The sequence below is a fragment of the Corythoichthys intestinalis genome, chromosome 19 (assembly GCF_030265065.1).
Source record: "Corythoichthys intestinalis isolate RoL2023-P3 chromosome 19, ASM3026506v1, whole genome shotgun sequence".
Lineage (NCBI taxonomy): Eukaryota > Metazoa > Chordata > Actinopteri > Syngnathiformes > Syngnathidae > Corythoichthys > Corythoichthys intestinalis.
This window is the reverse complement of record NC_080413.1, coordinates 38,715,539-38,735,452: the sequence shown is the minus strand read 5'-3', so window position 1 is coordinate 38,735,452 and position 19,914 is coordinate 38,715,539. Positions and strand designations below refer to the sequence as shown.

At 41.2% G+C, this 19,914-nt stretch overlaps 1 protein-coding gene across 1 annotated transcript; it reads left to right on the top strand.

Moving 5' to 3' along the window:
* Positions 1-988: 988 nt before the first annotated feature.
* zfp36l1b (zinc finger protein 36, C3H type-like 1b) lies at positions 989-17,487 on the top strand. The gene is made up of 2 exons (XM_057823383.1): positions 989-1,150; positions 15,561-17,487. Exons 1-2 carry the CDS (start codon positions 1,100-1,102, stop codon positions 16,176-16,178), a joined length of 669 nt encoding a protein of 222 aa, XP_057679366.1. The 5' UTR covers positions 989-1,099; the 3' UTR covers positions 16,179-17,487.
* The last annotated feature ends 2,427 nt before the right edge of the window (positions 17,488-19,914 follow it).

Genomic DNA, 19,914 nt, shown 5'->3' with positions numbered 1-19,914 from the left:
CACTAAAATTTGTTATCGCAACAGGCCTAATATTAATAATTTATATGGATGAAGTTGTGCTTAAAAAATATAATATACTATTACTTTAAAAAGTCAGACATTGTAAGCAGTTACTCACAATGTTACTCACTTGAGTAGTCTTTTTAATGAATACAGTACTTTTTTTACATGTACAAGTAGTCGCCAGGTTACGACGTACCCTACTTACGTGATTTCGACTTTACGATGCTGGAGTCTCTTCCATAATTTTCTCCAGTGTTTTTTTTTTTTTTTTTTTAAACGCGTGAACAGTACCTAGTCCCCGTTGCCGTTCTTCATGTCAGGATCTCCTCCCCCCCTGAGCAGCATCGCCATTGTCTTGCAGTTCCTTTCAGCCACGAGATCTCATACTGCTGCTTCTAGCCCGGCGCTGACTCCTCTTACGCGTCCCGATCTAAATTTTTTAGATCAGACGGCGGGCTCGCGTTGAGAGAGGCAACGCTGGCGACCTGAGCGGCCCTCTCTCGCCTCCCTACTCTTTCTACAGCGCCCTTTTCTCTCGGAAAGACGAATCACTCGCAAGTATAGTCATTGACTGTAACGGCATTTAACACAGCGTACATCCCAATATCTTATTGTTTACTGTATTTTATAAATATGACAAATAATACATGTTTTTGGATGGTTATTTTGAGATTTAGTGGGAATTTAGGGGTATTTAGAGGATTAAATCCGACTTTGGTGGAAATTCGAGTTATGTCGCCAGTGTAGGAACGGAACTCGTTCGTAACCCGGGGACTACCTGTACTTGAGTAAATTTTTGGATTATTACTTTTACTTGAGTAATATTATTTAGAAGTACCGTACATTTGCATTTGAATGCTACACATGTGCAATAACAGCACAGTCTTTAGTCATTCATTCGTTCGTCAAGATTGCCCTCTAGTGGTTGAGTTTTCAAATAACAATCTGTTGCTGCCGAAAGCCGCCTTCGTAGCCGCCTGCTGAAAAAGAAGTGCGCAGCACCGCACCACTGCAGAGGCGATTCTACGCAGGGAAGCCAGGACGCAAAACTGGATCTACAAATAACCACCAACTCTTTCTAACCACCACCTAAAGAATGACAGCGGCCAGCATTTGTTCGTTCCTTGTCAGTGAAGTCTCCGGCCAGGTAAATGACGGCTATGCGCTCCCTGAGTTGCACTATGTAAAGCAAATATGCTAACGTTAGCATTGGGACTTTTATTTTTTTTGCAAAATGGTAAACTCGAATTTTGGAATCAACTTGTCACGCTTAGTTGTTCATTACACGCCGTAAAGTTTTACTTGTCAGCGATAAATTAAGTTAACTATCAATATTTGCACTATTCGCTTTAGTTTGGACCCTTGGCGCTAAATTGGCATCAACGCTTCAGATAAGTGTTTAACGCCAAAATGGGGTTAGGAAGACCGTGTGACAACGCTTTACTAGTATTGAAAGTGACCAAATGACAAATATTACGAACCAGAAGCTAAAACTAGCCACAGTTGTAGCAACTTTATTTACTGTCCAGCTGTTTATACCACTCGCGTGTGACGTAACGAACACTTTTTCGCTGTCAGGGCATGTATTGTAGTTGCACTCTTGGCTGTGGAGGACCAAAACTGCCATAATTAAAAAGAAATAAATGAATAACTAAAACTGAAAATAAAAAGGCCTTTAAATTAAAAAATAATGAGTTAAAAACGAATACAAACGTAACTGTGCCTACTAAAACATGAGTAAATCACAGTGAAAATTAAGATGAATATAAATTAAAAATGTGAAAATAAATACAAAAATTGTTAGAAAATGTAATTTCTGGAGAAATTGTGATGGGAGTAAGCTTTGCTGTGATGGTTGGTATATCGGGTCACTTTCTGTTGATTTGGGAGCATTTCGGGGTCACATACTGTTGATATTGGGTCACTTAGGTTGGTAATCAATGGAAGATTTTGTGCCATTGAAATGAATGGGAAATTTTAGTCATAAGAAACAAATGGCTATGTTTTTGGCATATTTTTGGCAAAACTACGATTTTAGCAATAACCGAATAGACGTTTTGTGCCTTTTAGCTTCAGGGTTTCCCCTAGGACTTTTTGAAGCTGTGGTGGTGGGCTACATCAGAGTCGGACAGCCTCACCATGTCGTGCCACGGCAAAAAAATTTTTCCCATGTTTTTTTTTTCCACCGAAAAGAACCATAACAAAGATATACTTGAAATATTTCATTAGCCAGGCTAATGTCGTTGCTCCCAGCTACGGAACATGTACGTAAAATGCGTAGCTGAATACAGCTACGTTACACTACATAATAATATGACTTTTTTTCTCGTAGCAATAGTACGACTTACATCTCGTAGTCCAGAGGTCGGTAACCCAAAATGTTGAATGAGCCATATTTAACCCAAAAAACAAAGATACAGTATGTCTGGAGCCACAAAAAATTATTAAAGCCTTGTAATGAAAACAACCCTGGCTATTTGTATCGATATTAGCTATATTAGCCTACTATCAAAATGACTAAGTTGGCTACAGATACATAATTACCCTTCATGATTAAATGTCTATTTTCTCTGCAGTGGATCCTATAGAGAATGACGCACCATGTGACTACTCTGTTGTACAATACCACCTCAAGTTTAACTTCATTGCAATATTAATTAATTGAAAGAATGTTTGGGTCATGTTAGTTATCCTACAGAAACCATATTAAAACAAAAAATATATTTCCCTCCCACATCTTTTTCCATTTTCAAAAATCTTTGAAAAGCTCCAGGGATCCATTAGGGCAGCGCTAAAGAGCAGCTCTTGAGCCACGGGTTTCAGACCCCCGTCATAGTCCTTCTTTTCCCCTTTTATTTTGTCCTAATATGTACTACATTACCACAACAATAAGTCCTTCTGTTAACGGACCCATTTCAAGGGGTAGGGGGAAAATTCTTTTAGCCTTGTTATAGCCGAGTTTTACTAGTTTCGGTGAAAAGGTGAATAGTTTTTTTTTTTGTTGTTGTTCGTGAACTAGATTTCCACACAAACGCACATTGAGGCGCCATTAACCTTGCAAGGAGAGGCACGAGTCATTTTTCGAGTGTCCCAGAGCTTGCGAAACTTGGAAAAAAGCCCATTTATCGCCGAAACAGCTTGGTAGCACAGATGTAAGTACGCCTGCACCTCGTTGTTGACGGTAGCGTGGCGGCGCTCTGGGTCGTGCCTCCACGCAAATTCATTCAAACTTGCTCTTCCGTCCAAGACGGCCGTCCACCGCTCACTTTCGCCGAAAAGCCATATCCAAACTACTATAATGCCCCGGATATAGGGAAGAAGGAGAGGAGTCTGTATTGGCTTACTCACTTTATTGTGGTAATAATAATAAAGAAAAACAATAAAAAAATAAAAGCAAGCTGCCAGACATGCGACCGCTATCTCTCACTATTTCGCCCGCTCTCCCATTCTTCCTACTTGCTTCCTCCTGCGTCACAGCTCCCCAGTCCGATTGTGTCTTAAGGGGCCGCGCCCCTTATTTATTTAATTACGGACATTACAATACACAATGAATAGGTTGCCGCTGAACCCTTCACACTCGGCTGCCGCTAGTTTGAAACGGCCTTTAAAAAAAATTTTTTTTTTTAATCATTTGCAAGGCATGGCAGCTTTTATTTCGGTATGGTGGTGCACCACAATCTCTTATATGTAGGGGAAACCCTGTAGCATCCTAAATTTTGTGATGTATAAATGATGTGATTTGGACAAAAAGTGTAGGATAAGTAGCATTTTGAAATGTCACTTTTTCAAAAATTAAAAAAAATATCTGCGTTTTTGGGTGAACAGTCATTATTGGGGTGTCAAACAAAGAGAGTAGGGCTGCTATCGGATATTTTAGTAATCGAGTAGTTGACTGAAAATTCTATCGATTAATCGAGTAATTGGATAAAACATTTTTTTTAGGTAAAGAGCAATTATAAATATACATCGGAAAACAAGACAATTCACCTAATATTGAACAATTTTCGGACAATCAATGTCTTTATTTTTGATGTACATTGTTGAAAACGGCCAACAATTGCATCTCAGATGCGACTAGAAAAAAACAACAAATTCACAGCTTTCACAAGAAAAACCCCAAACTTGTAAATCTTATTAAAAAAAAAAATAATAATAATAATCTTATTTCTTACCTAAAAATTCATCATCATTACGCTCACATCACTTAAAAGTTACAGTGGGGCAAATAAGTATTTAGTCAACCACTAATTTTATTAATGAATAAAATAAATAATCAAGTTCTCCCACTTGAAAATATTAGAGAGGCCTGCACTTGTCAGCATGGGTCAACCTCAACTATGAGAGACAGAATGTGGAGAGAAAAAAAAAAAGAAAAAAAAGAAAATCACATTGTTTGATTTTTAAAGAATTTATTTGCAAATCATGGTGGAAAATAAGTATTTATACCAAAAGTTCATCTCAATACTTTGTTATGTATCGTTTGTTGGCAATAACGGAGGCCAAACGTATTCTGTAACTCTTCACAAGCTTTTCACACACTGTTGCTGGTATTTTGGCCCATTCCTCCATGCAGATCTCCTCTAGAGCAGTGATGTTTTGGGGCTGTCGTTGGGCAACACGGACCTTCAACTCCCTCCACAGATTTTCTATGGGGTTGAGATCTGGAGACTGGCTAGGCCACTCCAGGACCTTGAAATGCTTCTTACGAAGCCACTCCTTTGTTGCCCTGGCTGTGTGTTTGGGATCATTGTCATGCTGAAAGACCCAGCTACATCTCATCTTCAATGCCCTTGCTGATGGAAGGAGATTTTCACTCAAAATCTCTCGATACATGGCCCCATTCAATCTTTCCTTTACACAGGTCAGTCGTCGTGGTCCCTTTGCAGAAAAAGAGCCCCAAAGCAGGATGTTTCCACCCCCATGCTTCACAGTGGGTATGGTGTTCTTCGGATGCAATTCAGTATTCTTTCTCCTCCAAACACGGGAACCTGTGTTTCTACCAAAAAGTTCTATTTTGGTTTCTTCTGACCTTAACACATTCTCCCAGTCCACTTCTGGATCATCCAAATGCTCTCTAGCGAACCGCAGACGGGCCTGGACGTGTACTGGCTTCAGTAGGGGGACACGTCTGGCAGTGCAGGATTTGAGTCCCTGGCGGCGCATTGTGTTACTGATACTAGCCTTTTTTACTGTGGTCCCAGTTCTCTGTAGGTCATTCACTAGGTCCCCCCGTGTGGTTCTGGGATTTTTGCTCACCGTTCTTATCATTTAGACGCCATGGGGAGAGAGCTTGCATGGAGCCCCAGATCGAGGGAGATTATCAGTTGTCTTGTATGTCTTCCATTTTCTAATAATTGCTCCCACGGTTGATTTCTTTACACCAAATGTTTTACCTATTGCAGATTCAGTCTTCCCAGCCTGGTGCAGGTCTACAATTTTGTCTAGGGGTGCACGATATCAATTTTTTGAAACCGATACTGATATCGATAACTTGCTGCTCCTCAAGGCCGATACCGATACGATAACCGATAATATATCTAATTTTTCAATATATATTCAATGTATATAGAGTTTTTGAACACCTGTAGGTCAAAAATACTAATGGTTGATTCAGCATAGACTTGCCTTTGACAGAACCAGAATTTCATGATGACATGAACATTATTATAATAACCAAAACAAACACAAGAACAGTTTTGAGTTCAAATAAAGTGCTCATATTATTTTTTTTCAAATAAATATAATTTGAGTTAATCACAATCAATCAGTCAATATTATTGACGATGTGTTCCCCTGAACAATGAGCACAGATCTAAAAAATACATAAACCCAATAGGTATTGTGCTTTGTCAGCAGATAAAACATTTGGTGAAACAGGAGAGGAGACTTTTGTCGTCTTGGTCCATGAAACAACTTTTTTAACATGGAAATTACAGAACAGCAAGCCTATCAATAACCAAAAGACCTCTCAAGAACTTGCAAACATAACACTGTAAAATGCAAACATTTGCTAATTGGCATAATAAGGTTTCTAAATTAGTGAAGGAAAAATACAGCTTCTAAAACAGTAACAAAACTTTGCATATTGGCAAAACAGGAGTTGAAACAAACGCACACATCCCAATCCGACACCGTGCCAAAAATATTATGATTAGGCCCGATAAAATATATTGTTATCGGATTTATTGGGATGACGTCATAATTCCTATTATCGGACCGATAATTATCGTGCATCTCTAATTTTGTCTCTGGTGTCCTTCGACAGCTCTTTGGTCTTGGCCATAGTGGAGTTTGGAGTGTGACTGACTGAGTTGTGGACAGGTGTCTTTTATTCCGATAATGAGTTAAAACAGGTGCCATTAATACAGGTAACGAGCGGAACCTTGTTAGACCTTGTTAGAAGTTGGACCTCTTTGACAGCCAGAAATCTTGTTTGTAGGTGACCGAATACTTATTTTCCACTCTAATTTGGAAATAAATTCTTTAAAAATCAAACAATGTGATTTTTTTTTTTTTTCCACATTGTCTCTCATGGTTGAGGTTTACCCATATTGACAATTACAGGCCTCTCTAATCTTTTCAAGTAGGAGAACTTGCACAATTGGTGGTTGGCTAAATAGTTATTTGCCCCACTGTATATAAGACATGCTTTTAAAACACCCCCCAAGTATAATTTATAAATGGTTTTTAAGCACTTCAAAATGTAATAATTATGATAAGTTTTAAACGTTACTTTCCCACCAAATTATTTTTAGCCAAAATGTGGCCCAAACGCAAAATCACATAACAGTGGTCAGTGTTTCCCCTAGGATTTTTTGAAGCTGTGGTGGTGGGCTGCATCGGAGTCGGACAGCCTCACCATGTCGTGCCACAGCGAATTTTTTTTTCTTTATTTTTTCCCCCAAGAAGAACCATAACAAAGATATATTTGAAATATTTCATTAGCCAGGCTAATGTTGTACCTCTCAGCTACAGTACATGTATGTAAAATGCGTAGCTGATTACAGCTACGTTACCCGATGTACTAATGCGACTTTTTTTCTCGTGGCAATAGTACGACTTACATCTCGTAGTGACTCAGGGTTGGCAACCCAAACTGTTGAAAGAGCCATATTTGACCCCCCAAAAAACACAAAAAAAACCTGATACAGTATGTCTGGAGCCACAAAAAATTAAAAGCCTTTAACAAGCCTTATAATTATCGATACTAGCTATATTAGCCTACTATAGAAATACGTAATTAGCCTTCATGATTAAATGTTTGTTTTCCCTGCAGTGGATCCTATAGAGCAGGGGTCCCCAACCTATTCCACTAAGGCACACTGTGGGTGCAGGATTTCATTCTTACCAAACAAGATGACAACACTTTTTCCCCAATCTGGTGTTTTACAAGTGCAATCAGTTGATTGCAGTCAGGTGTGGCTTGTTTTAGCAGAAGCCTCATTGGTTCAACTGTCTCTGCTGGATCGGCTGGAACAAAAACCAGGACCCACAGTGTGCCTTGAGGACTGGGTTGAAAACCCCTGCTATAGAGAATGACGCACCACGTGACTACTCTGTTGTACTATGCCACCACAAGTTTAACTTCATTACAATATTAATGAATTGAAAGAATGTTTGTGTCATGTTTGTCCTCCTAGAAATCCTATTAAAACAAAAAAATATATTTCCCTCCCCCATCTTTTTCCATTTAAAAAAAGAAAAAAGCTCCGAAGCATCGCTAAAGAGCCGCATGCGGCCTGAGACCCGCGGGTTGCAGACCACCGTCGTAGTCCTCCTTTTTCCTTTTATTTGACCCTCATAAGTACTACATTACCACAACAATAACAGTCCTTCTGTCAACTGACCCATTTAGAGCACTGGGGGAATTCTAATAGCCGTGTAAAGAGTTTTACTTGATTCGGCGAGAAGGTGAATAGTTTTTTCCCCGTTGTTCGTAAACTAAATTTCCACACAAAGGCACGTCGAGGTACCATTAACTTAGCAAGGAGAGGTATGAGAGTCATTTTTCGAGTGTCCCAGAGCTCGCGAAATTTGGGTGGGGGGGGCGCATTTATCAAAGTTTCGTCAGCCGTAATTGTCTGAAGTTGGCGCGCCGGTGTTGTGCCGAAAAATAGCCACTCCACGTGAAATGTCCCCCCTGACGGGAGCGCCCACACGTCACTCGTACAAACAGCCTTTTCTTACCAATCGATGGACACAGAAACGACGTTCTTGTACCGTGAATATGTATCATTTTACTCTGCTTGAACTGATAAATCGTTTACTGTGACCAACGCTCTGAAAATAGAGCAAGGCTTTATTTTGGGCCCCGCCTCTCCGCAGTCTCTCAGCGCAAGTTAGTCAAAGTTTGCTTTAGACGGCCGTCCACCGCTCACTTTCGCCGAAAAGTCCGATCCAAATTATTGTAATGCCCCGGATATGGGCAAGAAGGAGAGAAGTCTGTATTTGCTTACCCACTTTATTGTGGTAACAATAATAAAGAAAAACAATAACAAAATAACAGCGGGCTGCTACAACATGCGACCGGTATCTCTCGCTATCTCGCTCGTTCTCCCATTCTTCCTACTCGTTCCCCTTGCGTCTCTTAAGGGGGGGCCTGCATAGTTACGAACATTAGGCTACAATACACAATGAATAGGTGTCCGCTGAACTCCTCCCACTCGGCTGCCGCTAGTTTGAAGCGGCCTTAAAAAATTTTTTTTATTTAAATAAATAAATAAAATACATCTCATTTGCCAGGCGTGGCGGCTTTCATTTTAGTGTGGCGGTGCGCCACAATCTGTTGAATATAGGGGAATCCCTGGTGGTACCTCGACATACGATCGCTTAGACACTCGATCTTTTCGACATCCGACGTAAAATTTGACATGTCATTTGTTTCTACATCCGACGAAATGCTCGAAATACGACTATTCATGAGGGTGTCGCAATTTCTTTGTTTTCCCGCAAGACTGACGCATGGCGGATTTTCTTGTGAGTGAAATCAACATGGGTTCCAAGAATGTTAAAGCAGGTGATAAAAAAAGAAAAAAAGGTGAGGCTTTCCATTGAAATGTAGTTGCAATGATGGAAAAATAAGAGCATAGGGTGCACGTCCATGAACTGCTTGACAATGCTCCGGCAACCTCTGTTCGCCATTCTTAATACGTTAAGGTGACAATTATTATTCTCGTACCATCGTCAAAGAGATCACCAGCTTCGTCAGGTTTTTAATCATTTAATTCAGAACCTGTGCAACAAAACACGCGTCGCTAACTGATAGCAACAACAGGACTCGAAAAGAGAAAGTCAACTGCATTCTCTCACTCTGCCGTCAGCCCCGCGGTGCATTTAGGTACACTACGCAAAATACATAATGTAATTGTTTTGCTCTTGTAATTGCTTTTTGCAATAGTCACAGCAGTATTGATTAAGGATTTTGTAAAAAAGCACTGAGCCGGTGTAACTAGAAGAATGGATACCACTGCAGATAGTCCGGTTAGTACAATAATGATGCCCGTCCCGAATTAATCAGACCAAAACTTTCTCTTAATCAACACGTTGCCTTTTATTTTCTTTCTCTGAGAACGTAGGTCTTAGCTTTCTTTATGTGGCCAAAATATGCCGGATCATAAAAACAACAAATTGCAACTCGCCACCAGGGGGATCTAAAACGCGTAACATGCAAACAACTAGAGGCGTGCAAAATTTCCGATTCTTAGATTATTCGCGATTCGGCCGTGGAAGATTCGAGAACGATTCACAAACATCCAAATTCCAATTATTGAACTAGGCCTGCAAGCAGGACTGAACGGGCCCTCGCACTTTGGCGCAACTCGGACGTCAGGCAGGTCGGGGTGGTGGCAGACAGCCCCCCTCTAATCATCTAATGAGAACCTAACATGCTTTAAACTCCATTTTTTGGGATGAAAAATTGTTTTGAGTGTTCGAGCATGCAATGGCCACAAATTTTGCTGCCACTAGTTGGCGCTACAGAGTCGATGCAAATGACCACTACTGGACTCTTCAGGGTAAGACTCTCACCAAGTATGGGAAGTTTGGAGCAGAGATCATGTATATCTACCAAGTTATGACTGTTCAAAATGTGTGGAGAGACAGAATGGTGACAGTCATTATCACTTTCCTGTTGGACCCTTCTGCTTCAACCAAACCTCAATCATTTTCATCAGGCATCTGAACACATGTCTTAAGGCTCCCCTTATGCAGGTTTGAGGTAGATTGATTTTTTTCCCTTTAGAGGAGGAGTGTGTCCCGTAAAAAAGGGCATTTCCTGTTCCCACTAGGAGGCGCCAGGCACAAATGGTAAATTTTCAATCCAGTCCTGCTCAGGCTGGGATACCTCACACACATGCCAGATTTAAAATAGATTGAACAATGTATGAGGGAGTTATCAGTAATTTTTCGAATTCGGTGTTTTGCCGAAAAAATGGCCGACTTTGGCACCCCGCCCAGGTCAGGCGCGTGAATGAAAACACACCATTTTAATAACTTAAGATTTCATATCCCTCATGAACAGTCTCGTCAATTTTGAGGATGATCAAACAAATTCCTTAGATGCCAAGGTCTCAAATGTGCACACTGTAAATCGATAAAAATTTCACATTCAATCCAAAATACCCGATTTCCTGTTGGGTTTGGAATGCACGCGCAAGAGACTTTTTGGAGCAGTTTTGTACAAGGTAACGACTCTCCGAATTTCATCCCTCTACGTTGAAAAAACCTAAATGGAGAGGCCTTTTTGAAAAATTCAAGGGGGCGCCACTGAGCCATTTTGTTACATGTTTTTGTAACGTTGCAAGATTATTGAACGTTACGCAAAGCCGCATGTATTTGCAAATTTTGGTGAGTTTTCGTGCATGTTCAAGCTTCCAAATGTAAACTCCTACTGTGAACCAATAAAAATTTCACATTCGATCCAAAATACCCGATTTCCTGTTGGATTTTGAATATGGATGCAAGAGGCTTTTTGGAGCAGTTAGGCATAAGGTATCTACTCCCCAAATTTCATCGCTCTACGTTGAAAAAACCCAATAGAAGAGGCCTTTTTTAAAACTTCTTTCTGTCGCCACTAGTTGGCACTGTAGAGTTGATGCAAATGAGCCTTAGAAGACTCTGCAGGGTATGACTCTCAACAAACACGGGAAGTTTGGCACAGATATGTTGGATATCTGCTGAGTTATGACTGTTCAAAGTTTTTGGCGAGACAAATTGTTGACGGTCATTTTCACTTCCGGTATGGACCTCTCCGCTTCAACGAAACCTCAATATTTTTCATCAGGCACCTGAACACATGTCTTGAGGCTCCCCTGAAACAGTTTTGATATCAACAGATTTTCTTTCCCTTGGAGGAGGAGCCTGTCTCGTAAAAAAAGGCATTTCCTGTTCTCACTAGGGGGCGCTAGGCCTAATGAGTAATGTTTCAATGCACTCGTGTTAAGGGTGGGATACCCCACATACATGCCAGATATGAAAAAGAATGAACGTTGTGTCAAGGAACTATTAGTCGTTTACTGAATTTGTCATTTTGCCGAAAAAATGGCCGACTTTGGCACCACGCCCAGGTCAGACCCGTGAATGAAAACGCACCATTTTCAAAACTTAAGATCTCATATGTCTCATGAACAGTCTCGTCAATTTTGAGGATGATCAAACAAATTCCTTAGGTGCCAAGGTCTCAAATGTGCACACTGTAAATCGATAAAAATTTCACATTCAATCCAAAATAACCGATTTCCTGTTGGGTTTGGAATATGGGTGCCAATGCTTTTTTGGAGCGGTTTTGGACAAGGTATAGACTCCCCAAATTTCATTGCTCTACGCTGACGGACCTTAATGTTATAGGCGAATTTTAAAATTTCAAGGGGGCGCCACTGAGCCATTTTGTTACGTTTTTTTGCAACGTTGCAAAATTATCGAAATTTACAATTTTCTGCGCGTATGTGTTAATTTTGGTGACTTTTCGTGCATGTTCAGGCCTCCAAATTGGCCGTTTTCATTTGCCATGAAAAAAAAAAAAAATAATAATAATCCTTTGCAAAACAATAGGGCCTTCGCACGCTTAGTGCTCGGGCCCTAATCATACCAGGTAAAGCGGAAATAAAACGCAGTCAGCGCGGTCTTCGGGACGCAATGAGGAACGGACCGAGAGGAAATATCATGTGCAGCTAATGCCGCTAGGTAAAAAAAAAAAACAATAATACCTGACTGCGGCCGTCAGCTGCTACAAACAGCGCCCAGTTGCTAGTTGCTACAAACATACGGCAACATACGGCTATGGTAGATATGACATACATCTAGACTAGATGTGAAATGACAGACTTTCCCGCGCTAGTAAACAGGCGCCATCTTAAAGCAGTAGACTTCTCTAGAAGGCTCTGTTGTAGAGAACCTAATTACTTTTTATCTAAAATATCCCTAAATCGGCAAAATCTTGACTTGAATCTATCTTTAAATGATGAAACAGTTTTAAAACTTTCACATGTCGAAAGTAGACATGAGGGAAGTTATGGAATAACGGCTGCAATTTTAACAACTTTAAGGGTTGATTCAGAACATTAAATTAATTGAATGTAGTTTAAAGCTGCTGATACAGAATGGGGACTTGAGTATTTTATTTACCGTTTTAACCGGTAACTTGATACTAAAATAGTAGTTTGGTTTATTTAGCCTGAGAGGATTTTTGAACAGTTTTGGAACAAATATACAAAACATTAAAAAAAAATAATAATAATGGGGGGAGGGGGGCATCAATAATCGATTTATAATCGAATCGGAGTCTCTGAATCGTAATCGAATCGTTAGGTGCCCAAAGATTCCCACCTCTACAAATAACCTGGCATTTTTAACATTTAGTGTAGGTTTTTGGGCTGTGGAACAAATTAATGGTATTTTAATGTATTCTCATGGGAAAATCCTGCTCGAATACGACCATTTCAACTAACAATCAAGGTCTTGGAACGAATTAAGTTTGTATGTAGAGGCACCACTGTACTTCAATCAAAAAAGTTGTTTCAATCAAGAAAAAGTTTTCAAATGCTTTTTTTGTCTCAAATTTATTTTTGCATTCAAACACTTTTTTTTTTATATCGAAGTGACTGTTTTGGGATTTAAAATATATTAAAGATACACGATAATATCGGTGGCCGATAATTATCGGCCGATAATGGCAATTATGACGTCACACAGATAATCCAGATAATAAAAAATTCAACCGATAATGTAATCCGATAATTATATACTTGATTTAGCCTCCAAATGTGCACAACCGAAGAATTCAGCACGCCGCCTCCTCAACCCCTCCCCTCTCTGAAGCCCCTGAGGGAGGAGGGGTTGAGGAGGCGGAGTTACACGACAAGAAATAGTTGAATATTATGGCGGCTGTTACTAAAAAAAACGACGCTCTCGCCATTTGCGAAACATGTACTGCAGAAGTTCCAAGAGGCCGAAAGAAAGCGTCCTCATTCAAAATCACTAACCCAGCATCCATTTAAAACTGCATCACAAAGATTTTTGGAACGAATGCCAGGCTGCTGCTGCTAGCGGGAATGCTAAAGCTATTGTAAACACTAAGTTAAACTAGGGGCTTGTGACGATTCAGAGTCGGGTTGTTTGGGAAAGCAGCCCAAGGCGGGTGGTAAACTCGCATCTAAGGCTAAACACCGGCACGACTGGAGACCGATAGTCGGCAAGTATCCATCTTCCGACGGAGCCCGCCACTCTGGCCGGTCCGGCAGGCTGCCGCCTCGCCATCGGCGGGGCGGGCAGAGGCCGGTTCCCCGGCTTCAGGACCTCCGGTGAACACCCCGGTTTCTCGAGCGTTCCCTCACGGCGTGTGAGCAGAGCCAGGCCCCGAATACGCCGCGGCAAACCGGCCGGTGCGGGCGGATTATCTGGTACGAACGTAACCGCCGCCGAGACGAGACATGATTTTTTTTTTTTTTTACCGAAATGACCCGAGAGCCAAAGCCCTGGATAAAAAAATAATGCAGTTTATACGACCACCATTGTTCATGAAAAACATGCCAATCACATTTTCACCACTACATTTGGAAAAGTGATGTCCAGTAAGCAAGCTTATCATGACGGCACAGTGTTTAGATGATAATTTAAACATGGAGAAAACGAAGTCAGCCCGTCAATAATACATTCAGTATGTAAAATGACGAGCGGTCAGATGACTTTGTAATGCCTTTATTTTCGGCTTAACAAAACTCAGGCACAAAACAACACGCACGGAGATGCGAGCTCCAACTGCATCCAAATAGTACTGCCGTTTATCAGTTTAGCTGCTGTAAAGCGAATGTCGCGACTCGTGAGTGCCGCAAATGTAAACAAAGCGCTGCAGAATGGGTACATGACATCTCGCTCTTTTGAGTTAATCATTTTCACAGTGTGCAACAAAGCATATAACATTAGCAATCACTTTTCAAATTAATTTAACTTATTTGTCTGCTCAATTACAGTCACAGTAGATAATCTAAACTTATTGGCACTCATTAACACTTATTAATTTAAATATGCACATTCCTGGTGTAATGAAATAACAATAATATTCTGTAGCCACAAATATTCAAAATCTTTTCTTCTTCCAAGTTTTTTTTAGGATTAAGTATAATAATGTATTGCTTAAAATAAGGCTGTTGAGATTATTTTCAGCTAGCTATTTTTCTTCCAAGAAATCTGAGAGAAATACACATGAAGTGCTGGCAGATAATTTCACTTATTTCCAATAGATTTACACTTAAAACTGACTAGTTTTAAGGAAGTGTGTTTTGCAGTGTATTAATGTTATGTTAGGAATGGCTTACTTTTAAAGGCATTTTTGTGCAACTTAGGTATTTACTCTGTAAGTAATTGTTGCCAAAAGTTTACCATTACACAATGTCAGACAATGTCATTATTTAGATGTTGGAATTGACGACTTGTTCATATTTTATGTTGGAAAAAAAAAGCAATAAATTATAGTTTTGCACAGTAATATTTTCTTTTGTTTAAAATTTTACATAAATCTTTTAATAGAATTATCGGCTTGACATTATCGGTTATTGGTAGGAATGAGGAGGAAATTATCGGTTATCGGTATCGGTTGAAAAATGTATTATCGTGCATCACTAAAATATATGTTTCAATTGAAGCACCTTTGTTTTTGTTTCACTGTTGAAGTAATTAGCACAGAACAAAAATTTGGTTGTTACATCTCTGGCGCTGCAATGCATGCTAGGAGGCATATTGGACGACACCAGTGTTGAGGAGGTTGACTGTCTCCCCCAAGGGAGCAGTGATGGCCAAATGAAGCTTCTTGAAGCAATGAAGCTTTGCAGCCAATTGGTTCAAAGCTACATGGTGGTTCATTTAGTCTGTCAGCTGCGTCTTATAGTGCAGTCGGGTTTATCTATGAACAAATGCCGTTTTCGCGTCAAATTTGGTGGGTGGCGGGTTCTAGTCAGAAAATTACGGTATGTGTATTTTTTGACCTTTCGGTTTTGGCCAAGAATTTGGCTATCGGCACATCCCTAAAAACAAGTGTTTCAGAGCTACTTTTTACCTCCTCGCAGGACAAGATGTTGAACTACAGCCAATCGTGCGCCGGCGCGAGCAGTCAAGTCAACTCGAGCCGCTACAAGACGGAGCTCTGCCGGCCTTTCGAGGAGAACGGCTCCTGCAAGTATGGCGGCAAGTGCCAGTTCGCCCACGGCGCGCACGAGCTGCGCAGCCTCACCCGCCATCCCAAGTACAAGACTGAGCCGTGCCGCACGTTTCATACCGTCGGTTTCTGCCCATATGGCCCCCGCTGCCACTTCATCCACAACCCGGAGGAGCGGCGGGGGCCCCCGACGCTCTGCCCGCGCCTTCAGCACAGTTTCAGCTTTGCCGGCTTCCCGAGTCCCGGCAGATCCCGAGACGGCCCCGCCTCGGTCACCCCGCCCCCCGCTCGATCCGCCGAAGACCTGACGGAGTGGTCGGGCGCCCCTCGACTTCTGGCTCCCATGTCTCCCACGATCCCCTTTGCTTTCCGGCCGGCTTCAGAAGGCCCCCCCAGCCCGCTGGATTCTCTGTCCGACCAGGAAGGTTACCAGAGCAGTCTTGGCAGTCGTAGCGGCTCAGAGTCCCCTCTCCTGGATGCATCACGCCGGCTCCCCATCTTCAGCAGGCTCTCCGTTTCGGACGAGTGAGATCGAAGTGTTTCCTCAGCTCTGTTTACTCCAGAACTCGGATCACAACATCAGATGCCTTCTCTTTTGACTTTTATAACCCTTACGGTTGCAGTCAGGTTTCTAACCGAAAGGAAGAATTACTAACATCTCCACGTACCGTTGCCACGCTGAAATGAATGTGAACCCTCACGAATTGTAGCTCAGATTACGAAGCACACTTTAACAGCGTTGCCGATCGCCTGGCAACAGTCATCATTATTGACTGTCGCCACAACCTTTTAAGCCTCCCCCTGGAAGCTCAGTGTTGCGTTTATAAGGATCGCCTCAGCTAAGTGAACAAGAGGATATTCAGAGAAAAATTTTCATTATTATTATTGCTTTAGAATCATACCAAGTGAATGAGTCACTTAAGCAAAGCTGGAATCCTGCAGCTGTTCCATGGATGAGAATGACAATGCAATTTGCACACACCACCGCATTGGAAGTCCTCGACGTCGTTTTCGAGGCGATTTGAGTCGACGCTTATCGTAATGGTGGGTGCTTTAGGTGAACATATGTAAAAGTGCCAGCAGACAATATTGGAAGGTGCAATTTCTTAGTTTGGAGTTTATTATGAGTAGACGTCCAATCCATTTGAGCCTAGAGGGTGGCAGCGAATCAACATTTGTCACTTCTGCTTCTAACGGATTGGTCGTCAATGGCAGCCAATGAGTCGGGGCAAATTCAAAACCTCTGTGACGTTGGCATCGGACGCAAATTTATGTTATCCGTTTGTGTTCCTATCGTTTTTGAGATATTAACAATTCTTTTATGGGTCAATCTTTGGTCAACCAGTCCCTTATTTTGATTAGAAATGTTTGTGCTGTAAAAATGTTCGTTTGTACTGCTACCGCTTTTAAGATATTAATTTCAAGTGATGACGTCAATCGCAGGACCTCTGTCGCGGCTGACGATGCATAACCAACTCTCCCAATAACAGAGTGGTGTCCAATCAAAAAGCACAAACAAATGGTTTCCGTTTGGGTCTATTTTGCAGTAAATAGGGGGCTTGAGATATTAATTTCAAGTGATAACCTGACTCACAGTTCCTCATTTTGATTAAAAATGTTAGTGCTGTAAACATTTTCGTTTGTACTTCTATCGCGTTTTGAGATATTAATTTCGAGTGATTACGTCAAGCGCAGCACCTCCATCTTGGCTGACGATGCATAACAACTCTCTCAATAACAGAGGGGTGTCCCAACAATTAGTGCAAACGTAGCACAAACGAATGGCTCCCCTTTGGGTCCATTTTGCAGTAAATAGGGGGCTTCAGATATTTCAAGCAATGACCTGACTCGAAGCCCCCCCCCCCCATTTATTGCAAAATGGACCCAAAGGGGTGCCATTCGTTAGCGCTAGCTGTTGGGACACCCCTCTGTTATTGAGAGAGTTGGTACGCTTCGTCAGCTGCGACTAAGGTGCAGCGATTGACGCCATCACTTTAAAAATTTCAAAAACGATAGCAGCACAAATAAAAAATTTACAGCACAAACAATTGACACAATTTTTAATCAAAATGGGGGGCTAGTTGACCTCGGATTGACCTATAAAAGAATGGTAATATATCAAAAAACGATAGCAGCACAAACGAATGACATTTTTTTTCTATAAATTTGCGTCTGATGGGGGGCCAACTTCATGGAGGTCATTTCCTGTTGATTTTCATTCACTTACTTTAGATTTTGGGGGCATTTTTGGGCTACTTCCGGTTGATTTTGGGTAACTGAACAGGATGTTGCCTAGGAGTCTCCCCAAATTAATAGGCAGTGAGTCAAAACGAGCAGGAAATGACTTGTAAATGCCCTGAAATGAACAGGAACTTACCTGTGAATGGAACCAAAACCAAGAAGACTGGCTGTGAATGCTCTGGTTTAAGTGCCATTGACTACGCCGGACGTCCAATCTAATTTGACTGGGACCTGAGAATTGAAATGAGTGTCACAAGTAGACGTCCAATCCATTTGAACCATCCCTCACTTCAAACAAGTTGGACGCCAATGGCAACCAATGAGTCAGCAATTTCAGGACCTCCGTGAAGTTGGCCCCCCATCAGATGCAAATTTATGTCATCTGTTTGTGCTCCTATTGTTTTTGAGATCTTAACAATTCTCTTATAGGTCAACCTGAGGTCAACCTGTCCCCCATTTTGATTAAAAATGGTGTCAATCGTTGTTTGTGCTACTGCTATCATTTTTGAGATCTTCATTTCGAGTGTTGCCGTCAATCGCAGCACTTCCGTCTCGGTTGATGGAGCGTACCAACTCAATAATGGGGGTGTCCCAACAAGTAGCACAAACAATTCCATTTTGCAGTAAATGGGGGTGGGTGAGATATCACAAACGATTGACACCATTTTTAATCAAAATGGGGGGCTGGTTGACCTCAGGTTGACCTATAAAAGAATTGTTAATATTTCAAAAGCACAAACAAATGACATAATTTTTCCTATAAATTTGTGTCTGATGTGGGGGCCAACTTCACATAGGTACATTCCTGTTGATTTTCAGTCAGGATTTCGGGGGCATTTCTTGAACACATCCTGTTGATTTTGGGTAACTGAACCGGAAGTGGCCGAGGAATGTCCCCAAATGAATAGAGAGTGACCTGTAAATGCCCTAAAACGGGTCTGCAACCTTGGTCCTCGAGAGCCACTATCCAGCTTGTTTTCCATGTCTCCCTCTTTTTAACACACCTGAATCAAATAATCAGGATCGTTATCAGGCTCCTGCAGAGCTTGCTGATGAGCTGATCATTTGATTCAGGTGTGTTAAAGGAGGGAGACATGGAAAACGAGCTAGATAGCGGCTCTCGAGGACCAGGGTTGCAGACCCTTGCCCTAAAAAGAACAGTAAACGACCTGTGAATGCTCTGGTTTCAGTGCCATTGACGGCGTCGGACGTCCAGTCTAATTTGACTGGGAGATGTGAATTGAAATGAGTATCACAAGTAGACGACCAATCAGTTTGAACCATCCCTCCCACTTCAAACAGGTTGGACATCTATGACAGCCAATGAGTTCAATTTCGGGGCATTTCAGGTCATTCCTGTTGATTTTGAAGTCTCTTCCTGTTCATTTTGGAGCGTTTTGGGGCCACTTCTTGTTGATTTTGGGTTACTAAACAGGAATTGACCTATAAATGCCCCCCAAATGAGCGGGAAGTGACCCATGTTCATTCACCTTATCCCAGTCAAAAAGGGATTGGACATCCAGTAGCAACGTCAATGGCAGCAAATAAGCTAATAGTCACTTATCTAGTGAAAGATTTCGTTAGCAACCTGTTTAGATGCCTTTGTCCGCTCAAGTGCTTCAGTTGCTTCGCCATGTTCATATCCATTGTGTATTATTATTATCATCATCATTATTATTACTGTCTAGTTTATTCCAAAAGGCTTTGTTTGTCACTGATTTATTTATCAAATATTTATTGCTGATCTTAAGCATTGTTGACGTTGTATTTATCGAGTATATTTTTTGTTAAATTATGAGCTTCCATAATCGCAAGATTGTGAAGCAGATTTTTTTTTTTTTACAGTAATATATTACACTGCGGTGACATTTTTTTTTTCAGAATTTCTGTTTTGAAACCGAATCTCAATTTCAAGCAAAGTGCACTAAAGCAGTTTTATTTACTTATGCTAGCACTATTGTCAAGTGGAATTTTGCACTAAATATTTGAGAAAGATCATTCTTGTCTTGCAAATGGAGACGGAA

Excerpts from the sequence above, each read along its gene's own strand:
- zfp36l1b (XM_057823383.1), top strand. The coding sequence starts at position 1,100 with ATGACAGCGGCCAGCATTTGTTCGTTCCTTGTCAGTGAAGTCTCCGGC. Across the intron at positions 1,151-15,560 it reads TCAGTGAAGTCTCCGGCCAG|GACAAGATGTTGAACTACAG; the intron begins GTAAATGACGGC and ends ACCTCCTCGCAG.